Consider the following 24,300-nt stretch of genomic DNA (forward strand, 5'->3'; position numbering starts at 1 on the left):
GGAGGAATCCAGCAGTTCAGACTAGATGATATTTGCCAGGGTTATGGTGGAGGTAACAGAAGGAAAATAGAGGGTGAAGAACAACAATTCAGAGAAGATTTTACACAAAAACATGAAGGAAAGTAGGAGGTTAATTCTCTTCTTATCCTTCATTGCCAATTCCTGTAGGTTTACGTAACAACTCTAAAGCAAACTATTAGGATCCAGTGACACACTGTTAACCAAATCACTCCCTAACCAATGAAATCACCCTCATACTTCCTCAAGAGTCTTAAATCAAACACCCTGCTCCCCTTCTACAGAGCATAATCAACGAGGAATGCAGGTTGTTTACGTACTCTGGTTGAGCGGCGTGGTCCCTTAGACCCTCCTTTCCTGGATCCTATTTCACTTTTTCTTCCCTGCTTTAATAAGGACACCACACTCAAACCACAGTTATGGACAAAATTGTGCTGATTGAATCAAATTTATCCCAGTAGAAATTAAGCAAGCATTATTTTCTGACAGTCCGGCAATGGGGTTCCTTTATTTCCAGTTGTTTCTGTAACTCTATAATGGGCTAGCTTAAAGTGAAGGCTACTTTGATGTGATGTGGTGTTACAAGCAGGAGTATCAAAAACTCAAATACCTAAGGCAATCTGACATCCCCGTCAATGGAGACATCCCATGGATTCACATTAGGAAGCTGACATGCAACTTATGTAGACCTCTTGGGTTTAAACTTGGACGAACTTGTCCAGGGCAGACGTGTCCAAAGCTGAGAATTCTTTTACAGCAGCAATTACAGAAAGTCCAAGCTTCACAGCATCCTCGTTGCTTGGAGCCTGCAATATTCATCATTATGTGGATCAAAAATTGTCCAGTCATGTAGTAGCCAGTAGTCTTATAGACCCCATAAGAGTAGAATTTACCTCAATGTTGAGGGGCAAAACAGGATCATGAAGAGAGAGCCGAAGAAGGAACCACCCACCATAGCCGGAGACCCGGATCTGTTCACAAAAAGTGGGACATAAGCGAGGAAGCACTATGCAATTCTCTAAAGCCATTCTTCTTAATGTTTTCCTAATAGATAAGCCAAATCCCCCTCCCCCTAAAACCCTCATATGAACAGAAACATAGTTGTATTTGTTTCATAAGTTGATGGAAGGTACATAACCATAAGAACCACTATTTTGGCCAAAATCTGTAAAATAATGTAGGAAAATAAAATATTTAACCTACTTTAATTTACTACTGGGATTTTACATCAAGTTAAAGAATTAATAGCAACAAATAGTAATTAATGAGGCTCCCTACTGTCATTTGAAAATGAGATTGAATGCAGACATGTATCATGTGCACCAACACTTCCTGAACTACATTTATACACTTTTGACTTCCAATCAACTGAGACAATGAATATGTCCAACCATGGTATGTGCATGTCCATCATTCAGCCAAGATATAAATTCAAGCTAAACTGAATTTCTTTCAATCTATTATTCTTCTCATTTTCACTTCAAACAGAAAAGCTAATAGTTTCCCTCTAACCTATTCAGAAGTTGATAGCTTAATGCAACCTCTCGCCGGGGGGGGGGAAGAGAAGGAAAAGAAAGGCACCCGACTACCAATAGGAAACCTTCCCCAAAGAAGTGTCCAATAAAATAGATGCACACCAAATGATAATTTTCTCTATGTTCTGGGCCTGTGGCTTACCCCCTCATAGTTAACTGGTGCCTTTTGGAGCTTTGGATCCGAAGAACTAGTGTTCTCCAAATGTTTTAAAACTGCTTCCCCATATTCTCGGAAAGATCTGATACAAAAGAAAAAATTTAAATGTAACCCACAATACAAAGAGATTTCCACTGAAAGAGTGAAAGATGAGATGATCATCGAGCATACCCTCCCTTCAGATCTGAATGGTTCTGATCTATCTTTAGTCGAAGTTCAACTGCAATAGCTGGTTCCTCCAAACCCTCTACCAGATCAGTAAGGACTTTGCTTCCAGTACCTTTTCCCAAAGCTCTGGCTGAAGCAAGTTTATTTAGGAGCTTGACCTGCAAGAAAACCAGAGAAAATTAAAGGATAAATAAGGATTTTAGAGTTAATAAAATGGGAAGAAACCTGAATGTAGATTGTAATAATCTGTTCCTACCATAAGGTATGCACCATCATCAAGCCAAAAGTTCTCCTTGAGGGCTCCATGGCCACTGGTTTCAATAGCCAGATGTGATTCTTCACCAACAGAGTTCTGTCAACATTGTTTTAGCTTTAGCAATGCAATGTGTTAAGAGAGAAGAGGGAAAAGAACCATTCCAGAACTAAAGGTACATATTAAGATATGATTTTTTAAATGGAATTACCAAAATAGAATAGGATAAATAATAGAATCAGAATTCAGATTTAAAAAATTTCCATTTATAAGAACCTTCTAATACGTCTATGATTTGTGTTCCTTCATAAGGGAAGATCGAGTCAGGGACTAAGAAGTTGGAAAACTTTCTATTGAATATCCGTTGCAACCAGTCTGTTTGTTTCTGCTTGAGCTGTATGAGATGAAATTCTTATATACGGTTCTCAGAAGGGGAGTCTCCTTCATTTACCTATCTCAATAAAGTACATGATTGGTTCGAAGAATATCTCAAGATTCAGGCCCATCCCTTACATTGTGGCTATCTAAAGAAAAAGATTCTAACATCAATCATATTTTCCTAACAATTTTTTTTTGGGGTATTATACTTTCTTAACAATTCAGTGGAAGATTTTTCTCACTGTTTTCAAGTCTATCCTTAACACAAATCTATAAACAGTCCTTAACAACATAAACATCAAAACAGACTGCACAGTGCAGCTTAAGCATGTATAATCGACCAATGGTCTCTAATGTTCAGCAATATACATCCCGTACAGTTCATAGCACATGCCAGTTCCATTAGGTTAGAAATCAACAGTGGCCCGTATCCATGGTGACTTACTAGTGTTACCATCAAATAAACTTCAGCTTCATTCTTTCCAAACATCCAATGGAGGACTAAAAGAGAATAAGATCCTTCCATAGGAAGAATTGCAAGTCAAGACTTCCAGCCAAAAAAAATTTCTGAGTTCAAGATTCAACCCACATACTCAAAAGCCCTTGAAAATATTTTCAAAGATGGTGAGCAGTTTCTTCAATTGGCAAGCCTGAAACCCCTTTTTCCAGAATGCTATGCACTATAACCCAAGCAAAAACTACAGTTAAAGGTTGCAACCAACTCCTGTTCATTCTATATGCTAGTACCATCAGGCACACCATGCCTTCATTCAAAATAATCCTAAAGACACTTCCCACCCTCACATCTTTGATGTGCTGTTCTAGTTATGATTTTTAAGTTTTAGGTTGTTACAACAGGACAAGTAAGCATTTCACCACCAACCCCACCAAGGAGAGAAAATTCCTATCCAGCTGGGGTCTTATACCGGGGATACAATATAACATATCCTTCATTACCTCTAAGCATCAGGCCACCAATACTACCTTTTGTTCTACAGCCTGTACATAAAAGTGGATGTCCCCCAAGCCATTCTTATCGTTGAAAACTTACTTGTGGACCAGCCCCGTCTGTTGTTTATTGTTTATGGACTTTCAGTCAAAAAGAAAATAAGCAAACCTTTATTTTCATCCATTTCATATCATTAAAATATAAAGATATCAAATATTCAGCAGCTCAGGAAGCAGGTTGAGAAGCATTCATAAAATGGAAGTGAATCATAAATAGAAGACAGAATGAAAACTCAAACAAACAATATTTCCAGTAAGAAACAGTTTACAGTAAGTAGTGTAAAATAAAAATCTCACCAAGCGAATTCCTTCATCAATGACATTCTTGTACCCTCTTCTGAATCGGTGGTGTTTTCCTCCTTCAGAAAAAAAATTTAATGAGAACAAAACATAAACCATCAGAAAGGGGGAAAAATGGAATGTTTTATAAATTTCAGTTACTCACCAAGTTTTTTTTCTATAAATGTTGTTAACCCATCTGATGTCACGCTGTCTGTGACAATAGTTGTTCCTGGATGCTACATTTGAGCACAAAAGAACGAGATATTGTTTAACAGCCTAATAATACTTCAGTCTCATTGTAACCAAGAAAGATGCATCAGGAAGAAACCGTACTTCCTCAAGAACAATGGCAGCCATCAAAGCAATTAGGCGGTTGCGATTTAACTCACGACCTGAAGAATCTACAGCAGCAGATCTAAAAAAGAAAGTTTTTCAGTAACACCCTATATGAGGATTAGATGCAACACATGGCAGTAGAAGCAATTACCTGTCGACGTCTGTATCAAAAATGATGCCCAAATCAGCTTTGTTATCAAGAACTGCTTGGGTAATGGCTTTCATTGCCACTTTATCCTCTGGGTTAGGAATATGATTTGGAAATAAACCTGATGCCAAAAGTCAAATTTCAGATATGACACTTCAAAGAAAATATGATAGCTCATCAGAAATTAGAATTGAGAAATTACCATCTGGATCTAGAAACTGACTACCAGTAGTAATAACTCCTAAAGGTTCAAGAACCTTCCCCTGAAAAAAAGTGAAAATAGATCAGCCATGGTTAAGATGCATATAGCAAAATGTTCAGCATCCCAGCAATTTACAGGCATGGTATATGTTACCAAGAGGTGATTCCATCCATCCAAACCTTTCCACTTGCTAGTTTAATAAGAGAATCATACAGTAGTTTCATGAATGTCTAAAGGGGCTACTTATTTATCAAGGCATAAACTCTTCATTTGACTTGACTGACATGCAAGAAGATACCTGCCAGTCTGCCACAGAATTTCTACATATTTAAAAGGAAAGATCAGCAATTCAGCTTCATTGGTTCAGAATGAACACAGCTTCTTAATCATATTCCTAGGCCATTCAAGGCAAACAACTCTTCACATTCCCTAAATCCTTGATGTCCAATCTCAACATGAAACAAGCCCTCAGTCCACCAAAGAACCAGTCTACTAGCAGTGATAAGTAGGCTGCCACCATGTAGAAGGTCAAAATAAATCAACGACTTTGAGAAGATGCCTTTTGTAATGATTTAACAACCTGAAACCAGTAAATACAGGAGGAAGGAAGGAAGAGGAAAAAACATGAATCTTAGAGTAGGCATGGGATTAAGAATATCCCTACCGTGCTCAGGTCCACTACGTATTTTGTATCATTAAGCGTCCAACTAAAAAACAAGTTACAACCAAAGAAAACTAGAATAAATAGCAAAAATTTACATAAGTACTCAATATAGACATCCAATCTCGATTCAACAGACACCCCACTCTCATGATACAATAATTTATGCTCATGCTTAAGTTTATAGATCTCCCATACCTAGCTTGGAAGAACCACTAAGAAATAGAGGCCTAAACTCAGCTGTATTGAACAAAATTCCAAGTTGATTATATGAGTTAAAAAACGAAGTAGATATTTCTGAATAACAAAATTCCAAAAAAAATGGTCCAACCTCAATACTTTTGGTCTGCTCATGGAAAACTATAATACTTGCAAGTTGCGATATAGATCATAACTTGATCATCAAAATACATCTGCCCAGCCTTAGTGCCTGAGAATCCCAACTTATTGATGAAAGATTCCAGCCAATGCATAAACTGATGTTTTCTGAACCAGAATGGCTTCATTAAAGGTGAGACATACAGAGAATGCACTTATCTGACACAAAATCTTCCACTGTATCAAGAGGAAAAGAAAAGGTAACCTAGGATACGTATCAGTCAGGTTAGACATGTGTAAGGCACATGATTACCTTCAGTGAAAGTTCCTCAAGAAGACCCTGCTACACTACGGTTTCAAGTTTCAACTTGACTTGGGATTAGATGATGTTCTTATTATCCAAAAGGGTATCTCCTAGATTTCTTCACTCCTCAAGTTTGTCAGGGGCATCCGCTCTCTTTATACCTTTTCATCCTACACGCTGAAGTGTTATCCTCTCATCTGACCATATTGTTCTTCACATCTTTCCAGCTTAGTATGTACTAGCCTAGTATTCAGCCTTTCCACACTGTAATCTGCTTCCTACTCCAGGCAACAAGATTTCCACTAATAGACGTACAATTATCAGTAGTAAATATGCTACAACATCAATCATCGAACATAGAGATCTGATATAATCATTAAAGGGCAATCCTAGCTTGCATACGCAGCCCATACAAAAACCCCCAATATGACAGTTATCTGACAAGGAAATAAAAAAACCAGCAGCCAAATACAAATTTTAAGCCATAAATGCATAATTTGGAAGCTTTTAGGTGTCAGATTGACACCCTATTCTGGTCAAAGGTCATTTCTGAAGGGGGATATCAGCCCTAAATTATTGCCAACATCAAATGGCAGATTCCCAGAAAAAAGGATTCTCAATATGGCTAAAGGCCCTTGAGAAACAGGGGTACCACAAGGTGCTCTAATCAGATCTTCGATCAATAAAAACTATAGTATAGATTAATACTAGTAAAAGGAAGAACCTTAGGGTATTTCTGCTGCAACTATTCACCACTATATATCCTTCATGTTGACTGACCTATTTGAAGTAGATTCATTTAAAACCAAGTAGATTTATGCTTAATTGGAAGAAAAGCAACATACATATGGAGAACCTTATTTATCTTCATATACCAACCAAGGCTCCATAGAGCAGATATGGCAGTATGGGTTGCTGCAACCAGAAGAGGAAAACCCAAAGAGAACAAAACCAGGAATAGTAGAAAATCAACTGATGTAGAGAGTTCTGATACCACGTAATGGTACAAGAACCTAAAACCAGCACCTACAAGAGAAAGGAAGAAGGAGAAAAAGAGAGAGTTGCAGTGGAAAAGGAGGGGATTGTAGTCCCCAGTGTGGACTAGGTCCATTATCATATTGCAATAACATATTAAGAGCCTACTAAAAGACAACTAAATTGATGGATGGGATGACTCCTCCCGCTCCCGCTCCCTCTCCCCCCTGCTCCTTCCATTCCTCTGGCCTCCTCACCCAGCCCCCATTCTTCCGGCCTCCCCAGCCTCCCCTATCTCTACACCCTGGTCCTCTCTCTTCTCTTCTCCTCACTAACCTTATCATGCAGGTCTCCCATTGCAGCTTATCCCACCTTCTATGATCGATGGTCAGAAGGTTGCTTTTTGCCCAGCCGATAACCTTGACGATAAAGCCTCCTCCTAGGAATGCTGCCTTGTGGGCCATTTCCTTGACTCTCAACCTCCATTCCCTATTGTGAAGTCTTCTCTGTCAACTCAATGGAAGCCGGTGGGTTCTTTGGAATTCTTCCTCCTTGACCAAGGTTTCTTCCTACTAAAATTCTATGATGCGAATGATAAGCAGAAGGTGATCGCTGGTGGCCATGGTTGGTGGGGAAAAGGCCAATAGTATCTTCCTCCACCAATGGTGCCAGGAGCTGGTTCTCAACAAGGAAAATCATTCTTCCCTCCCTCTGTGGGTCACCCTCCCTGGTCTCCCTCTTCACTTCTAGGTGTGAGGTCAGCTCTAGGCACCCCCTTATTCTCCAATGCTAGAACTCTGGGAAAGGAGCAGCTTGCCTTTGCACGCATCTGTGTGGATGTTTCTACCAAGACTCCTCTTCCTTCCTTCATCTCCATCAAAGAAGAAAATGGTCTCTCTTTCATCCAGCCAGTCCACTTCGAGCAGAAGCCAGCACACTGTTTAATCTGTAGGACCTTTGGCCATCACTCATGTGCATCCATAGTCCCGTAAGCAAAACCTTCTGCCCCTTCTCTTCTCTCCTCCATTTCTGCCCTACCAAAAAGCTCCCCTCCAACAGCCTCTGCAGTTGTTTTGGCCCCGCCCATTGCACCGCCCTTGCTGAATCAAAACCATCAGAAAAATCCTCTCTGGCAGAATCCCTTTCAAACCTTGTCGAATTCCTCAATTCAAAACCAGTTTTCCCCTGGCCTCTGACGAGGACCCTGGCACTCCTACTGCTGCCTGCGTTTGCTCCCTCTGCCCTTCATCCTGCTCCCCCTGCTCTCCTTGCTTCCCCTCCCCTTGGCGACCTCCTCCCCTACTCCTTTGAGTGTGTCAGCCTCCTCACTTTCTTGGTTCTCCCCCCTCAATCGTCGACCTATGTGTACAATACTCTTTCTGCTTGTGACTCTCTCCTCCCCATCCCTTACTCTCCTGTGGAGCCCATGACAAGTCTCCCTCTCTTTGATGCGCCTTCTCTTTTAGGCCCTATCCCACTTCTTCTGGGCCTAGCCCAGTTTCTTCAGCTCCTTATTCTTCTCCCTCATCTTCCAAGCCCAGCCCTTTCTCTTATGTCAAGCTTGGCCCATCTCTCACTCGCTCTCCCTCCTCTCTTTCCCTAATGGTCTGCCTCTAGGCATATCTCACTTCCTCAAATCTTGGGCTCACCAATTTTCCTTTGTTTGCGCTGCTGCGGCTTCGACCTTTCTGCTAATCTCTGCTTCTCCCTCTCCATCCTTGTTGATTGCCACCGTGAATCACGTTGATCACTTTGTCTCGCCTTTGGCAATGGCAGGAGGTGATCCCTCCGAGGGTTTAAATGTCCCTGTTAGCATGTTATCAAATATTTTGAGGGTGTTGAGGCCACACACTCACCTCACTCTGAACATGATAGCTGTACGAGAAGCACTCACTCTACCAAGGGCTGCTACTGAGTTTATGATGATATCATCGTTGAGTTCAAGTCTTCAGAAACGAAGAAGAAGAAGAATAAGAATAGAGGAAAAAAGTGATCTTTGACCCTGACATGTTCAGCCTTAGTCTTTTTGTTAGGGAGTTTAGTGTAGTTGTCCCCCTTTTTTTAATTTTCTGTGCTTTGTACCTTGACGCCTTTGTTGGCTTTTGGGGCTTCCGCCCAAAAAAAAAGAAAAAAAGGGAAAAGAAAGAAAACCAAAGTAAATAACAATAACTTAACATAGACTTCCACTCCTGAGTATAAGAACTCCCACGTCACAATATTTGAATCCTTCAGCCTTCCAAATCTGTTTCGCCAAAGATGACACTTTTTGCAACTTATAATAGGGTGATCATACAACTAAAAAAGATGTAGGCGGGCATTGGAGGCTATCATTAAGTTTTTAGGCCCACAGAGCTGGATAGTAAGAAAAGGTCTTGCCAGGATTATTTAGACAAATATTTCATCACAATGAAATCATTTCTTGTAATCAACCTTATCAGTTAGGATCAGGTTGACTTGAATAAGTTATGAAATGATTTCATGTGAGTATGTATGTAGGTCCATCAGACTAAGAGCTTATTATGATTGTCACAAATAAGTTAAGAAATATCAAAAGAATCAAACTCACAGCAAAAAATCCTCCTGCTCCATTCCCTGCATCGACAACTATGTGAAAACCCTCCAATGGCTTCTCTGAGAATGAAAATAAAAATAACTATGAGCACAATGTAGACAGATCATAGACAAGCTAAATAAATAAAAATATATTAACAGATGATATAAACATATTAAGATGTCAAAACATGGAAAAGAGCCACTACTGCAGGGGCAAATGAATGCAGCCTTAACCCCTTGCTTTGCAGGAAAGGCTGTTTCGAAGTTTTGACCACAACAAATAGGTATCAATAGCGCAACAAGAATAATGGTAATAATGACAACAGTTTGTCTTTTATATCCAGACTGGCCAGCCAGCCTAGATAAGATGATTCAGACTGACACAGTGACTACAGACTTAAATGATTCAATATGTTTCAGACATGAAAATGCGTAACTCAACTAGATTGAATGTCCAAACTGGTTATTCTATCCATTTGAACTACTGATAAATATTACTAGCACCTTTCAAGAAAAATACACAGATTTCTGACACTAGTGGTAACAAAATGAACTCCAGGAGCATTGGTTATTTTACCACATGGAATAAATTTTTGATCATTCTGACATGTAGGTGGATGGAAAAGTTTCTGAATTTCCTACCTGTTGAATGTAGTGAAACTAATGACCATGTCAACTGTATGGCACAATTTAAAGCACCATTCCAATCTGTTACTTTAATAAGTACAAATTTGAAGAACGAAATTGTGTTTTTGAAACAATTTTCACAGAATCATTCCTACAGATGGTGAAATTGGATTGAACAATTTGAACTGCAATTATACATGATCAGATTGCAACAAGGATGTACTCCACAATTAAATCTTTTTCACCAATGAAATTAAAAAAACCTGAATATTTGTATCTTTCACTAGTTCATTGTGCATGTCACTTATCTGTGGGGATTGAGGCAGGACATACCACTACCACTATCCACACACCAAAACCAAACTAAACAGATCCATAATACACAGGGCCAACTCATGGCCCAGCATCTAAAGACCTGATTTATATATATATATAGATATATAAATAGATAGATAGATAGATAGATGGAAAGTAAAAGCATGGGATACTAGAAGACTGAAGCAGAATAACCATGCCACTTCAAATTGATCAATTTTCCACATGATGGAAGGAAAAGTAAGAAGCAAACTAAGATTTAGAGAGTACCTCTAACCTAACAAGCAAGTCTCTTTCGCCCCTAGGAGAGTCAGCTGCATGCAAAGCTGATGCACAAAGGTGCGCACTACAGATGGATTCATTTACCTTTTTGTTGTAGTAGGAACGTTGGGTGTCACTAGTGCATTGCAACTTTCTCTACATTTGGTTTGATTAACATAGATACTTTCTTTTGGCCAAATAAAACCCCCCTACCTGTTCCTCCCTGCTTTCCAGAATAATCGATTAGCAAACCCACTTGACTTTGTTCCTGTTAGGTGCAAACGGTAATAGGGTAAAAGTAAGACATCATAATGCTGTCCACTTCATCTTACTCCTTGCCTCCCATGGCTCCCATCTTCTCAGCAGCCAGCAAACATTCTTTGTAGTTTCTGGCAGTTGGCTTACAATGTTTATGGATTTTGAATTGAAATACAAAAGCAGTTCCAGCCTTCCAGGGAAAGGGTGGTTATTTGTAAGGTATGAAGGCTCATGATATGCTATTCTTCACTACTACTTTTCCACCAGCAGTCTTAGAGAGACCAATAGATACTTCTTCGTGTAGATTCAAGGTAATGTATGGCTGAGGAGGAACCTCAGAACCCAAAACTCCAGAACCACTAGTCTTTTCTAAAAGTTCTTAATATCACAATTATCCAAGTAATTTATCAGTCCTCCATTTCATAATTGAGAGTATCATAGGTTCTTTTCTGGCCCAACAGAAATAACCCGTGATTCCCGAACAACAGAGGGGGCTAGGATCTGAAAATTCTGAAACAGAATTAGGATATGAAGGCATGATTTGCAGATAGGAGCAAAACCGGAAAAGGGGTTTGAATATCATAGCACATGGAAAAGTCATGCTGCGCTCACCGTCTCCATGTTTTCTCCCATCTCCCCCTCTGTCTCCGAACAAAGTTTCCAACACCAACCACCATACAGCTGTGTAGTCATTAAGAACAAGCATCCCTTGGTTCTATCAGGGAATTCGTCATGGCTGAGTTCAAATCTTCTGATTTTCCCTGAAATCATTGCAAATGGTTTGGATCCCAGCTTGAACCAAAATCCATTGGACTTGAAGATAACGCATCTCTCCCAACTGCTAGCTTCAGATGGCTTTCATCTTTTTCAGCGATGAGTAGAGGGAGCTCAATCACTAGATTCTAATGAAATTCAATCACTAACAGAGCCAGCGGATGGTTTCACTTTGGGATTCCAGAAAACGAAACAGAAAGTGATAGAATGGAAAGGATCAAGTGATACAGAAAAATTGGAGATATTCCTTGGAGCAGACTCAGGAATCTCGTTAAAGTGATAGAATGGAAAAGATCAAGTGATACAGAAATATTAGAGATATTCCTTGGAGCAGACTCAGGAATCTTGTTATTCTGGTTGAGAAACAGATGTAGGATTTCAGGGAGAAAGAAATCTTCCCAGCAGTTCCATCCATTAGGTCTTGCAGAGAACATGAAGAATGTGTCACGAAGATGACAATATGATTTTTTCTTCTTTTGGCTAAGCTTGGCCCAGAGGTGGCTGCCTACAGAAGAGGTAATTGGACTTGGTCTTCTGTTGTCAGAAAACCATGCTAGCACAAAGAGCATTCTCATCAACAAGTTTCTAAATTTTAACATTTTCAGTCCACAGTCAACAAAGTGGAACCATGCTAGCACAAAGAGCATTTTCATCAACAAGTTTTAAAATTTTAACATTTTCAGTCCACAGTCAACAAAGTGGGTTTAGTAATCAATTATTTTGGAAAACAGGATATGCATAAATAGTGAAGCCATGTGTGGAAGTGGAATTACACCTTACCTTGGGGGAAGGAGGTAACTGTAACTGTAAGCCCCCCCCCCCCCCCAAAAAAAAAAAAAAAAAACTTCGAGCTTGAATCAAAATACTTCTGCCACTCATGCTGGATTTGCCCAAGGACATCAAGAAAGGGAAAGAAAAAAAACCCACCCCCAGAAGAAAAGAAAAAAAAGAAGCTTCCAGGTTGAGTCAAAATACTTCTGCCACTCATGCTGGATTTGCCCAAGGACATCAAGAAAGGGAAAGACTAGCATGCAACTATGCATAATCCACGTGCATTGTTTAAGCAACGCTATTTCATTGCAAACTTCTGGTTACCCAAATGATATATCAGTCTTATCACACAGTCAGACTTGGTCTAATATTGATTTACCAGTACATTGATCACATTCAAAATGCATATTCTCTGACCCAATAAACAGGGAAAGATTTTAAAAAAATATATATTTAAATCCGTAACACATTCAATTAAGATAACTTATCACAACTGAAATGTGGTTTCCAAATAAATTTAGTTTCCTTATAAAGGGCTAACAGATATGCCTATTATAACATCCATACTAGTGGAACCATTAGTCAGAGACTAAAGGTTATAATCACTTTGCTAAAAGGGGGAGAAAAGGAGTGTCAGATAAGTTACACTAGAACCTATCATGCAATAATAGATTAACACAGACCACACAATTTACCTCCTGTATAGAATAGTTTAAGAAAAGACCAATGATCTGAAATGTCTTTACTAGGTATCTAAACACCTTAGCTTTAATAGCTAAACAGGACCAACGACATGAACAGGTTAAAACAATTTGTAATTAGTGCAAAGACTTGAATCACTTCACTACATCTATCTGAAAATAATTACCGATATTCCCCGCAGCTTTGCGAACTGCCTTTACAAGACCAGACGTGTAAACAGACATGTAGTCCACCCTTTTTATGGATGCAGAAGCTGCCTGTGCAGAGGTCTTCAGCCCTTCTGCTGAAAATTTATCATATATACTTGCAGCACGCTCCAAGATGTCAGTAATGTCACTTTTCCCCAGTCCTCCAGTGTTTGTGAAAAACTTCAACCCATTTCTGTTGTATGGAAGATGACTAGCTGTTTGAAAAAAAACATCTCGGTAATTCAAATCTTGATTGATCAATCCCACTCAACCGGGGGGGGGGGGATCCTTTCAAAATCCATGGAATGAAGAAATTGCTAAACAAGTATTTCCAACTGATAACTGATCATTTCAAATTTAATGAAATAAGTCAAACATTGAAATTAGAGAATCATAGTTAGAACACTAGTTCTGATCAAGAATGCCATATTATTAGCACTCAATCATCTTACAGTAAGCTACTGAGACCAATACTGATGCTGCAAGATACCTGTTATCATTATGGATCCATCAACCGGGCATAAAAACTCATCATCTTCTGTGACTGTGCTGTTAAACATTGCAGGTGTAGATGCTAACCTACAGACAGTAGAAGCAAAAACCCAGGGTCCAGTTATAATCAGTAACAGCTAAGAGCAGAAGTATACTTGAAGACGACATGAAAATGTACTAGACAGAGGGAGTGAGCTGAGAATCAAATTGCTAATGAATCATATTGGAAAGTATACCACTTGCAATCACTTAAAGAGATGTGGCAAATGGACAGTCTATCTAAAACAGATAACAAATAATTAAACAATTATTACTTACCCAAACTGAACAACATCCAGGCCAGCATGAGCAATTCCTCGAGAAACTGCATCCTGAAAATTGGACCATCAAACTTCAGAAATATTAAACAAAGGTGTGTTTCATTGTCTACAGATGAATAGAAAGGAAGAGAAAAGAAGTACAGAATCTGCAGCTTTCTCTTTGCCTTGAAGTTTCCTATTCCCCATCTATAAAAAAGGTTTGACTTTTTATTGAAGAAGCTCTCTTAAGTATAAAAAATAGTCTTCCCTTTGGTGATCTATATTTTTATTTCATTTCTATGTTAATTAAACAAATTAATTTATCTTTCCTCTTCATTTCCAATTTTTTCCCCTTTTCATTTCTAATCTAGGTACTTTTTTCCTTTTCCTTTCTTTTCTTTTCAATCAATCTCTGGACAACCAAACACATCCTAAATGAAGCTAGTGATTTGATGATTAAGTTGACTGACGGCAATTAAACTTTTTATTCCGGAGCTTCAAGCCTCCAACCATGAGAACTTGAGGACAAGCATCTTTTTCTCAAAATCAGATCAGTTTTCTTCTATACCTAAATAAAATAAAAATTAGAAACTAAAAAGACACATAAACTTCCACCATGCTGACTAAAACCCAACCTTAGAAATTACATATACAACCTTCAACAGTTCAACTATACAGACCTTAAAAAAAGACCTAAAACTCTATATCTACGAAGTTGGCAAATCAACTTCCCTAAGCATCCCAATCTGCCCCACATCCCCAACTAACACAGATCACAAGGTCAACTATATAAAGCTAATAATATAGGTTTGGTTGTTCATTCTATAGAAGTTCAGTTTCCAACTCAAAAATTTTATAATTAAAACATTGAACATATAGAAATCCCTTCAATCGTTCGAAAGAGACTAAATAAATGAAAAAAGACTAAACATGCCAGGTTCTTTATTGGAACCATAGTTCATAATGCTACCTTTGATAGTAGAGGCACCAGAAGTGCAGCTGCAAATAGGGAATTCAAAATTAGTTAAAACTTAATCCCTCCTTTCAACCCTAGTGATGTGAACCAGGATGGAGGGTTTGATTGAATGATGTAATTCCCTAAATCCAGGCTCACTCCAGGATCCTTTCAATAGAATTAGCAGTCAATTAGGATTTCTAGGGCTAGGATCAACCTAGGGCTTAAGTCGAGTGTTAATTGGGTGTTAGGAAAGCTAAACCTAAAAGGGTTCTAGGTTTCGATGAAGAAGAGAGATTTAAGATTTTGAAAATCCTAGGGTTAGGATTTCCTAATAAAGAGGATGAATTGCAGAGTTTTCTAGGGTTTAGAGGTCAAGGGCGGGGCTGAAGGCCGAAGGCATGGTCATAGATCTTGCTTAAGATCTCGTCATTTTGGATGGTCGAGATGAGACTTAGGTCAAGTCCTAGAAAGTATGAAAACTCAACAAAGATCCCGAGATCTTGGCTTGACCTAAAATCTTGGTCACACCACCCTTCAAACTTAGAAAACTCAAGCAAGACAAGTTGAGATCCTATCTAGCTCCTCTCGCCTCCCATCTTGCTAGTGACCTTTCCAACTTGATTTTGGCCCCATTTTTTACCAAATTCTCGTCAGATCTTGACCTGCATCACTCCTAAGCAAGGTTTAGCATATCTACATCAAGAAAAGAAGATCAATGAAGACCATTTGAAGAAGTTCCTCAACTAAGGTGAAATTTTTCCCCAAATTTGATTTTTTCAAATATTATCTTCCAGAGTAGGTCTTGAGTGTGGATTAAGCATACGTTCAACTTCTTGCTCTAATCTACACTTTCATGGGGGAAAAAATAATTTTCCGTAATTAACTTATTTTTTTAATTTTGGATTGAAGAAATACATTTTCTAAGAAATTAAAATAAAAAATATCGAAAAGTAATTAGGCTATGATACTCATTCCAATATATGTTAGACTCCATTAGAAAAGCTACAACCACATGGACTCAAATATTTTTTTTCATCCTTGTTGGTATTCATTTTTTATTTTTAGATTTAATAAATTAATTAAAATAATCATGAGGATATTTTTATTTACGAAAAATTATCTTTTTTTTAATTATTCTTATGTTATGTTGTGCATTTTAAAAATACAACCATGTTAATCTGTTTGTGTTCTTAGAACAAAGTGTGTATTTTTTGTTTTATAAATTATTTTTATATGTTTTTAATTAACCCTAAAAATATTTTTTCATTGGTTTAGAGTTTTTAGATGTTGGATATGTTATCCTATAAGTGTAATAGTGTACGGATGTATTAGTGTGATGGAATGATTTAGTTGTTTACCTTGATTATTCTATTGATATGTGGGAAAGTATATTTATGTTGTGTAATGTGTATCAATTTAAATGGTTGATCGTGGAGCTAGTAATGGGAGTGGCAGAGGCACTAGGGCGCGAGACATTGCTTGGCAGCAGGTGAGGCCCTAACTACCGATAAGAAGTCAACATGCAAGTATTGCTTTAAGGTGTTGAATTCTGGTGGTGCAACCAAATTGAAACAACACTTGGCAGGGGGATACAAGGATCTGGCCAAGTGTGCTAAGGTGCCCAATGGAGTATAGCAAGCCATTGCAGCCAATCTATAAGGAGGGAGACAGAACAAGGCAAAGAGGGTAAGATAGCAGAGGGAGTTTGAGGAGGCAGTCTTATAGAGACCTTTCATGCATGTCAATGAGGAGTCAAATGATGATGAGGCTGCGAAGAGTATGGGTGTACAGTCAACAGCTGAATGGAGACAAATGAAGGCTGCAGTAGAAGCTAGTAGACAGTCCTTTCATTTTGAAAATGTGGGGGCAATATGAGCAGCCTAGAGAAGCAGGTGCATCTGGGTTAGGATCAGCAGCTCCATCTAGATTTCAAGAGGGAGGTGAGAGGAGGAGCAAGACCAAACATGGGGAGGAGCATACTTACAGTAGAGTGGATCCTATACTTGAGCAAGACTTTTACCAACCAAACATCCCTTAGATGTTTGGTGGAGGTAGTAGGGAGGATCAGGCTAGGGATGCAATCAGCAAGTTCATGTTCTACAACAAAATTGCACCTAATGTAGCCGAAAGTCCATATTACTAAGGGATGATTGATACTACAAGTCTACAACTAGGGCAGATGTAGGGGTGGAAGGCCCAACAGCATGGGAGCTGGTGAACAAATATTTTGGCCTAAGGCGAAGGAGCTGGATGAGTACATTGAGACATTAAAGCCACAATGGAGACATACGGTGTCACTATCATGGCTGATGGATGGACTAGACCTACTAGACAGTCCATCATAACTTCAGGTGAACTGCAATGGCAGAACAGTGTTCTTGAAGCCTACAGATGCATCAGACAGGTGAAGGATTCTGATTACCTGTAAAAGCTTCTGGGGCAGGTGGTCCTCGAGGTAGGGGCAAGCAACTTCATCCAGGTTGTCATGGATAATGGTGCTAACTTCAAGAAGGGTGGGGAAATGCTTATGAACAAGAGAAGTGGCTCTTCTGAACACCATGTGCAGCACACTCCATTGATCTTCTTATGTTAAAGGACTTGGAGAGAGGAAATCAATCAACAATGTGGTTCAGAGAACAAGGCAGGAGAGCAATTTCATATATAACCATAGGTATGTTTTACATATAATGAGGGATAAGTGTGGTGTTGATCTAGTGAGGCCTACTTTGTATGCCCCCACTTTTCTATATATTTGGGTGATGCTGGTCGGTCGCATCCTTGGGTCCCCACATAGCACATCGCTGCCGTGGGCTTTTCCCCTCCTCTTGTTTTTTTTTTTTTTTTTTTTTTTTTTTTTTTTTTTTTTTTTTTTTTTTTTTTTTTTTTTTTTTTTTTCCTTTTTTTTGGGTTCGTGGGCTTTTTTCCTTTGGTCTTTTCCTTGTTGTGCTTTTGCTGTTTTTCCCTTTTGTGTTGGTGTTTTTTTTTGTTGTTGTGTCTTTTTTTTTTTGTTCTTTTTTTTTCTTTTGTTTGTTGTTTTCTGCTGTTGTTTTTGTTTTTTTTTTTCTTTTTTTTTTTTTTTTTTCTTTTTTTTTTTTTGTTTTTTTCTTTTTTTTGTTTTTTTTTTTTTTTTTTTTTTTTTTGTTTTTTTTTTTCTTTTTCTTTTCTTTTTTTTTCTCCTTGTTTCGGTGGTGAAGAGACACCTGTGAGCATCGGTGGTGAAGAGATATGTGCATCCTCCGGTTTGCCTAGGCTCAAGACTATAATGTCGATAACGAAATGCAAATAAAAGAAAAAGGAAAAAGGAAAAAGAAAAGAAAAGGAAAAATGAATAGGAAAAGGATAATGAAAAAGAAGAAAAGAAAGAAAATTTGGAATGTAGATGTTATATGATTATTGATGAACCGACAATTGCATGGTTGTCCTTTATTGGGGCCGCAAAGCTCTTTTGTAAATGTTGCGGATTCATGATAAGGCGGTGTTGCCATCTCCATGCCTTTAAAGTTGAGATGTATCTCTTCCTTTTGTTCGTTTGATGTTTGTATAATGGACTGTGCGATATATATTCTTTTGCCGAAAAATATTTTGTGTAGAATTTTGTTTTTATTGATTATAAAGAGGTGTTAACGAAGAGGAGCTGTCACGTGCCCTAGTGGAATGTCCATGATGTGGGCCCCACCAAGCCTGTGAAAACTGGGGGTGTGACAACTTTGACTAGATTTGCCACCAATCGAGTTCTCTAGAGAGACCCAGTATAACCAAGCAACACAAGATGCTGACCATGGTGCTGTGCCCTGGCCCAACTTATAGGAGGCATGCCCATTAGGACACGAGTGATATAAGCATGCAGGATCTAGTAGAGAGCATGGGAGTATGAGCATAGACACTAGTGCTAGTGGTAACCCACCATCAAAGTTGGCAAACCTCGAACTATACATGCAGAGATCACACCACCAGTTCTGATTATAGTGGCTACTCTTTATATGGAAGGCATCATGTTCCTCAAGACCCTAGCCCTAGAGAATTCTCATATGGGAGTGAAGGTGAGATGTTGACTAACTGACTCAGGAACCTGTACCCAAAGGTTTAGTATGAGCACCAACAACAACAGGACTTTAGCTGGTAGCCACGTAGCATTGGAATCAAGAGTTCTATTCGTCCAGTATTTCGACTATGACACATATCCAGGCCATATAAACACATATGGGAGGTACTATAGTAACTCCTTGACTTGGGAGTCCTATGTGGCCCATTCTCAATAATCGAATGTGGGAGAATGTTGAGTGATACTCAGAAGTCAACCAGTCACCAAGTCTAAAAATTGAAACTTTGAACTTTTACAACTGTACAAGTAATTTAATTGTTTCACTCTACCATTAATTGAAATTGAATATGATGTTTTTTATTCTTTATTTATAGGCTGATAAACCATAGAGGACAATGATATTGCTTGGCAACATGGAGCAACATAGATCCATGACTACGGACCATCCGTTATAAGTTATAACTACTATGGAAAAGTCCTCATTGGAGGCAAGCCGAGGTTCAAGGAACCTTGGTAGGAAACTACAGGGATACACCCAAATACCCTATTGTTCCCATTTTTGCGAGGCATGATATTCTAGACCATGTCATCAGGTTGGCTCAGTGATGTAGAGCCGCTGATAGAGGACTTGCAGCTATAGGATGTTGTCATGGTGTTGGTGGTGGAGCTGATGGTGGAGTTGGGCCTTGATTGATTTGATATCACCTTCTTTTATTATGAACTTATGATGGTTGTAATACTATATTCTTGGGAGTTGAGAATGTGATGTTCTATTGTATTCATATGAATGAAATTCTACTGGTATTTAAGTTATTTGATATATCTTATCACTTGCTTTTCATTTATATGTCCTAATGGCTCTAGATAGGGTTGTTTTCCACAAAACTAGGGCCACCAGCATCTTTAGAAGGCCTAAAATAGGCTGAATACCAACTTAGCCCAAACTGACCTTTAAAACACCCTAACATGGGCCCTCAAGTTCACTTGAGTTGGCCTAGGAAAAAATACCAGATCTCGATCGAGATCTCACCAACTCGAGGAAGATCTTGCTTTTTCTCAAGGGTGAGATTGCCCTCGAGAACGAGATCTGGAACCATGGTTGAAGGTAGGGTCTAGGGAGAGGAGTCTAAGTCCTAAAGGGGATGGGCATAGGTCTAGGGGTTAGGGGCGGCTGCAATACTGGAAAATTTGAATTCTGGAAATTCTAGAACTGCCATAGGTTAGAAGATTAAAGAAGAAGAAGAAGAGAAAGTGAGAAGAGAAAGGCTGGAAGTTTTATTCTAGGGTTAGGGAAGGGGAGGGAATAATAGAATAGGAGTGGGGGAGTCCTAGGACTGCTGCCGCAAGGGTTGGGAGGGGCTGGGATTTGTCCACAAAGGGGGGAAAGGGGCTGGGATTCTAGAATTAGGATTTGAGGGGAAAGGGGAAGGATGTGGGATAGACAGGAGAGTAAGGAATGGGGCTGGGGTTGGGGGAAGGCACTTGCACTTACTTGGGATTGAAGAAGAATGCTGTATCTCAGAAATTTTGCAGAAAAACTCACTTGAAAGGCCCCCTCTAGGGAACCTACAACCTCTTTAACTTGCCCCAATCAATGTTTTATTGACCAAATCAATCTGCTGTTTACAAAGCTTGAAGGCTTACTTATAACCTACTGAAAGAACTTAAGACTACAGGACTCAACTTTAGGAAAGAAATCCAACTTGGACTCTAACTAGTAAAACAACTCAAACTAAAACTCCTACTTGACTAAAGACTCTTACTCCCACAAGAAACCTTCATATCTCACTCTAAAAGAGTCCAAATTGAATTCTAACAGTAAATAAGGAATCCTTGCAAGAAGTAAGAAATACTAGAGGATTCCTTCACAAATTAGGAATCCTACCCAAACAAGGACTCTTTAATAACTTAACAAATAATGAGTCAAATTCAAAAACAAAAGTAGATCTAGGGTCCCACAAATATACTGGACCTAATGGAACCATAAGTTGACTAAACTGAAAATTTGCAAAATTACCAAAATACTTCTGCTGTTGCCGAAATTCTCTGGGTTGCTGGTAAGGCCATAGCCTGTAGGACACTGGTAAGCCCTCTGGGCCCTCATAGGTGGTCCTGGTTTGTTCTACATAACTTATATATATATATATAGTAACACTGTCCAGTAGAGAAGCAAGATATGCAAAGTGTTTCCTTTGAATAACCAGTATGATGCTAAACTCCAAGAGTATCTCTAAACCCAGGTTAATTTAACCTAAAAATAAACTATAAGAGGATACTTTTGGAGTTGGATTGTCCACGCAGCTAATTATCCCTTCAATGAAAATTTTGCACCTTATAAGCCAGTAAATGGTGAAAATGGCAATCCTTTCAGTTTCAGACACACTACAACTAATACAAGCAGGGTAAGGAGGCAATTGATCTCTTGGGAGAAAAACTTGAAAGGAAGGACCATGAAAGCATTGCCTGGACTACATGGAGTATGAACATCAAAAAATACTAATTCCAATGATCCCAAGATATCATCTCAACTTTGATAAAAAAAAATATAAAAAAAAAAAAAGGAACAGAACAACCTGTAGTTTTTGTGCAGAAATCCGTGAATCATGGCCAACTGATATTTTCAAATGCCTAGATGAATCTGCTCTCTTCTTGTCTAATAACCATGCAGCAAAGGCAGCCGCTATTGCTTCTGTAACTGGCTCAGTGAGGTTAACAGGTTCTCCTTCAACACCAGCAACAGCAACACCTCGGATATCGCTTCATGGAAAAATATTAGTTGACAAATCAATGATATGCTCATCCAATAAATTATTATTAAAGTAAAACAGCACTCACCAATAACAAAAACATCAGTATTTTTTGCTCTACATGGAACTACTAAACAACTTTAAGGTGGAGACTTTCAAATAAAGTATGCATTGCAACAACTAGGAGTAGCAGAGATTAACAGATCATGGACATTGAAGGTGTAAGTCTGTACCTTCCATTTTGAAGTTTCCGGAAATCAACCTTTTCAAGTGAAAATATCGTGTCGGTAGACGAAACAGCTGCAACATAAAATTCCAATTAATGATGGAAAGAAGTTGGCTTGTGAATAACAGTATGATATGGGTTAATGACTTCTACTTCTCCCCAACCATAATTGCCATGAAAACATAAGCAATGACACACTAGTTAGAGAAACAGAATGGGAATATATTCCATGCAGCAGTTGCCAGGAACTGCATAGTTTCAAGGTTAATAGAATTAAACCATACACTAGAGATCAACCTGGAAGGGGGGAGTCTAGAACAGACCGTTGCAATAGACACTTTCTCGGTTCTCAGGACCATTCCGGTGTTTTGCTAAGGAGTACAACTGCATGGGCAACAAGCCAGCCCATGCTAGTTTTCCCCCTCGGAAGTAAGGTGAATAACACTTTTTCAGGGTGAAACAGTCCCTCTGATATCGGGTATCCAACTGCCTATTCCGTTGGCAACATTGTGTTAGAAAAATATTTTGGACAACCTTCCCTGACGCCACTGCATACAAATTTGCAAACTATCAGCTCTAAAGTTCATGTGAGCTAAACGAAAGTTTGAAATGAAACTGTGTGACTGTTTCTAAAATTTTTCAAGAGTACTTTGTGAGTGTATAGCAAGCAATAACATGTTTACTCTCCTACAATAGCTGCAAAAGGGAAAGTACGATCAACTTGGAACCATATATCATGACTGAACCCTCAGTACTTATTGTTGATGAACATAGGAAATCATTATTCAGTGGACCAGATTTATGTCAAGCTAGTGTAAAATAATGACACTTCGACAACAATGGAAAGCCCAAGAAATAACACAGAACTGCTCTTAATTGCACCGTGTTCAGAACCATATAAATCTTTCCAAGTTAACCCTGCGAGATAAAGTCTTCATCATTAAGCATATGCATGACATACAAACCAACATATCACAAGTTGGCATTTAGTTTATAAGAACAAATTAGTGAATACAACTGCAAAAAGCTGAATTAGTCACTGACCTCCCCCTTCCCCCAACACCCCCCCCCTCCCCAACCCCCCAAAACAACCTGGACTAAGATGAAGAAATGACCTCACATGAAAGTGAAACCAATACATCAAGACCCGGTGCACTGCAAATGGATATGGGAACATGGAAGCAACAATTATGATGACTCAGAAAAAGGAAAAAAAAAATCCAGAACCATAAATAGGTTGTATCATGATTATCTCCAGTGGGCTAAAGGCGCTTCGAACAGCTTCAAGCATTTCAGAACTCCACAAGGAAGCATAATTAAGATCTAACCAAACTCTTGTCCACTCAGATCGAGTCCAAATTATCAAAAGGTTGATATATTCATCAGATAATTGGAAGGAAACACACAATACAGCTAGTACCCAATAACGAAATTGCATCGATGTATGATCTAAACAAGAATATATGTAACGAACAGATCGAAGGATAGCAAATCATAATGGTAAGTTCATAAATAAACGAAACGGCACGGCAAGATGAAATGAGCTAGAAGGTTTTACCTGCCATTTGAATAATAAAAATTTGAGTACAACGATTCGCGTTTGCGTGCTGCCTAATCGAGTAAGAGCAGAAGAAATGGATGAACGGAATTTCAATTAGAGCACACGATGACAAGTACAATCGTACGCTGGCTTATATAGTCGGGTTAGGTGACCTGTAGGGAATCTAGGGAAGATACAGTTCATTTCAGTCGATTACCGAAGAGTCTCCATCATCCGTGAGGTTTAAGGACCGTGAGAACCATCCGTGTGCTTTGAGTGTACTGTAACCTACCTGGAGCTGAGATCCTTGCAAGGACGTTAACCTACACGTACGCTTCATGCGGTAACCCAACACACGTCCTTTTTGTCCGACGCCCGGGGCCCTGGGGCTTAACCTCGCGGCTCGGCCCGCCCCTGGACCCCCGTGGCATTTAGAACTTAGAAACATGGGCTGACACGCTAAGATCAATTCTGACTCCTCTTGAACCGTCGCCCAATGTAACAAAGAGTCCGACACTTGGATCATAACGATCTAACGGCTTTGACCACAATCCTCCATGAATCGAGAAACATGAAATCATGAGGCTCTCAAATGCTCATCTTACTTCCTGGTAATCCATCCTGGCCGTTCGTCTATTGGGCCGTTATGATTTGGTACTCGATTCGCTAAATTTTAGCGCGAAGCTCATTTCCGAGAGGAATGTTCCTGCTTCTTGGTGCATGGTTGACACAGGAAGGGCTTAGGGTCTGTGGTCAATGATGGAAACAGGGGAAGAAAATGATGCAAATGGTTTTGAGGAATCG

The 24,300-nt window shown here is 39.1% G+C and overlaps 1 protein-coding gene across 2 annotated transcripts; it reads right to left on the bottom strand.

Moving 5' to 3' along the window:
* Positions 1 to 181: 181 nt before the first annotated feature.
* On the bottom strand, positions 182 to 23,838 carry LOC149021904 (phosphoglucosamine mutase family protein). 2 transcript variants are annotated; one of them, XM_089150077.1, is made up of 18 exons: positions 23,515 to 23,838; positions 22,280 to 22,504; positions 21,964 to 22,030; positions 21,557 to 21,740; positions 14,003 to 14,055; positions 13,683 to 13,771; positions 13,171 to 13,407; positions 9,310 to 9,374; positions 4,486 to 4,546; positions 4,287 to 4,404; positions 4,133 to 4,214; positions 3,963 to 4,035; positions 3,815 to 3,876; positions 2,135 to 2,230; positions 1,882 to 2,036; positions 1,696 to 1,792; positions 912 to 989; positions 186 to 824 (listed from the first exon to the last, which is right to left on the bottom strand). In XM_089150077.1, the coding sequence occupies exons 1-18, from the start codon at positions 23,519 to 23,521 to the stop codon at positions 717 to 719; spliced, it is 1,857 nt and encodes a 618-aa protein (XP_089006203.1). In that variant the 5' UTR covers positions 23,522 to 23,838; the 3' UTR covers positions 186 to 716. The 2 variants fall into 2 exon arrangements, with proteins under 2 accessions (XP_089006204.1, XP_089006203.1); XM_089150078.1 differs by lacking the exon at positions 22,280 to 22,504 and having other exon boundaries at positions 182 to 824.
* Between the last annotated feature and the right edge of the window lie 462 nt (positions 23,839 to 24,300).

Source organism: Hakea prostrata, chromosome 3 (assembly GCF_041222555.1).
Source record: "Hakea prostrata isolate BN-2017 chromosome 3, UWA_Hpros_2, whole genome shotgun sequence".
Taxonomy (NCBI): Eukaryota; Viridiplantae; Streptophyta; class Magnoliopsida; order Proteales; family Proteaceae; genus Hakea; species Hakea prostrata.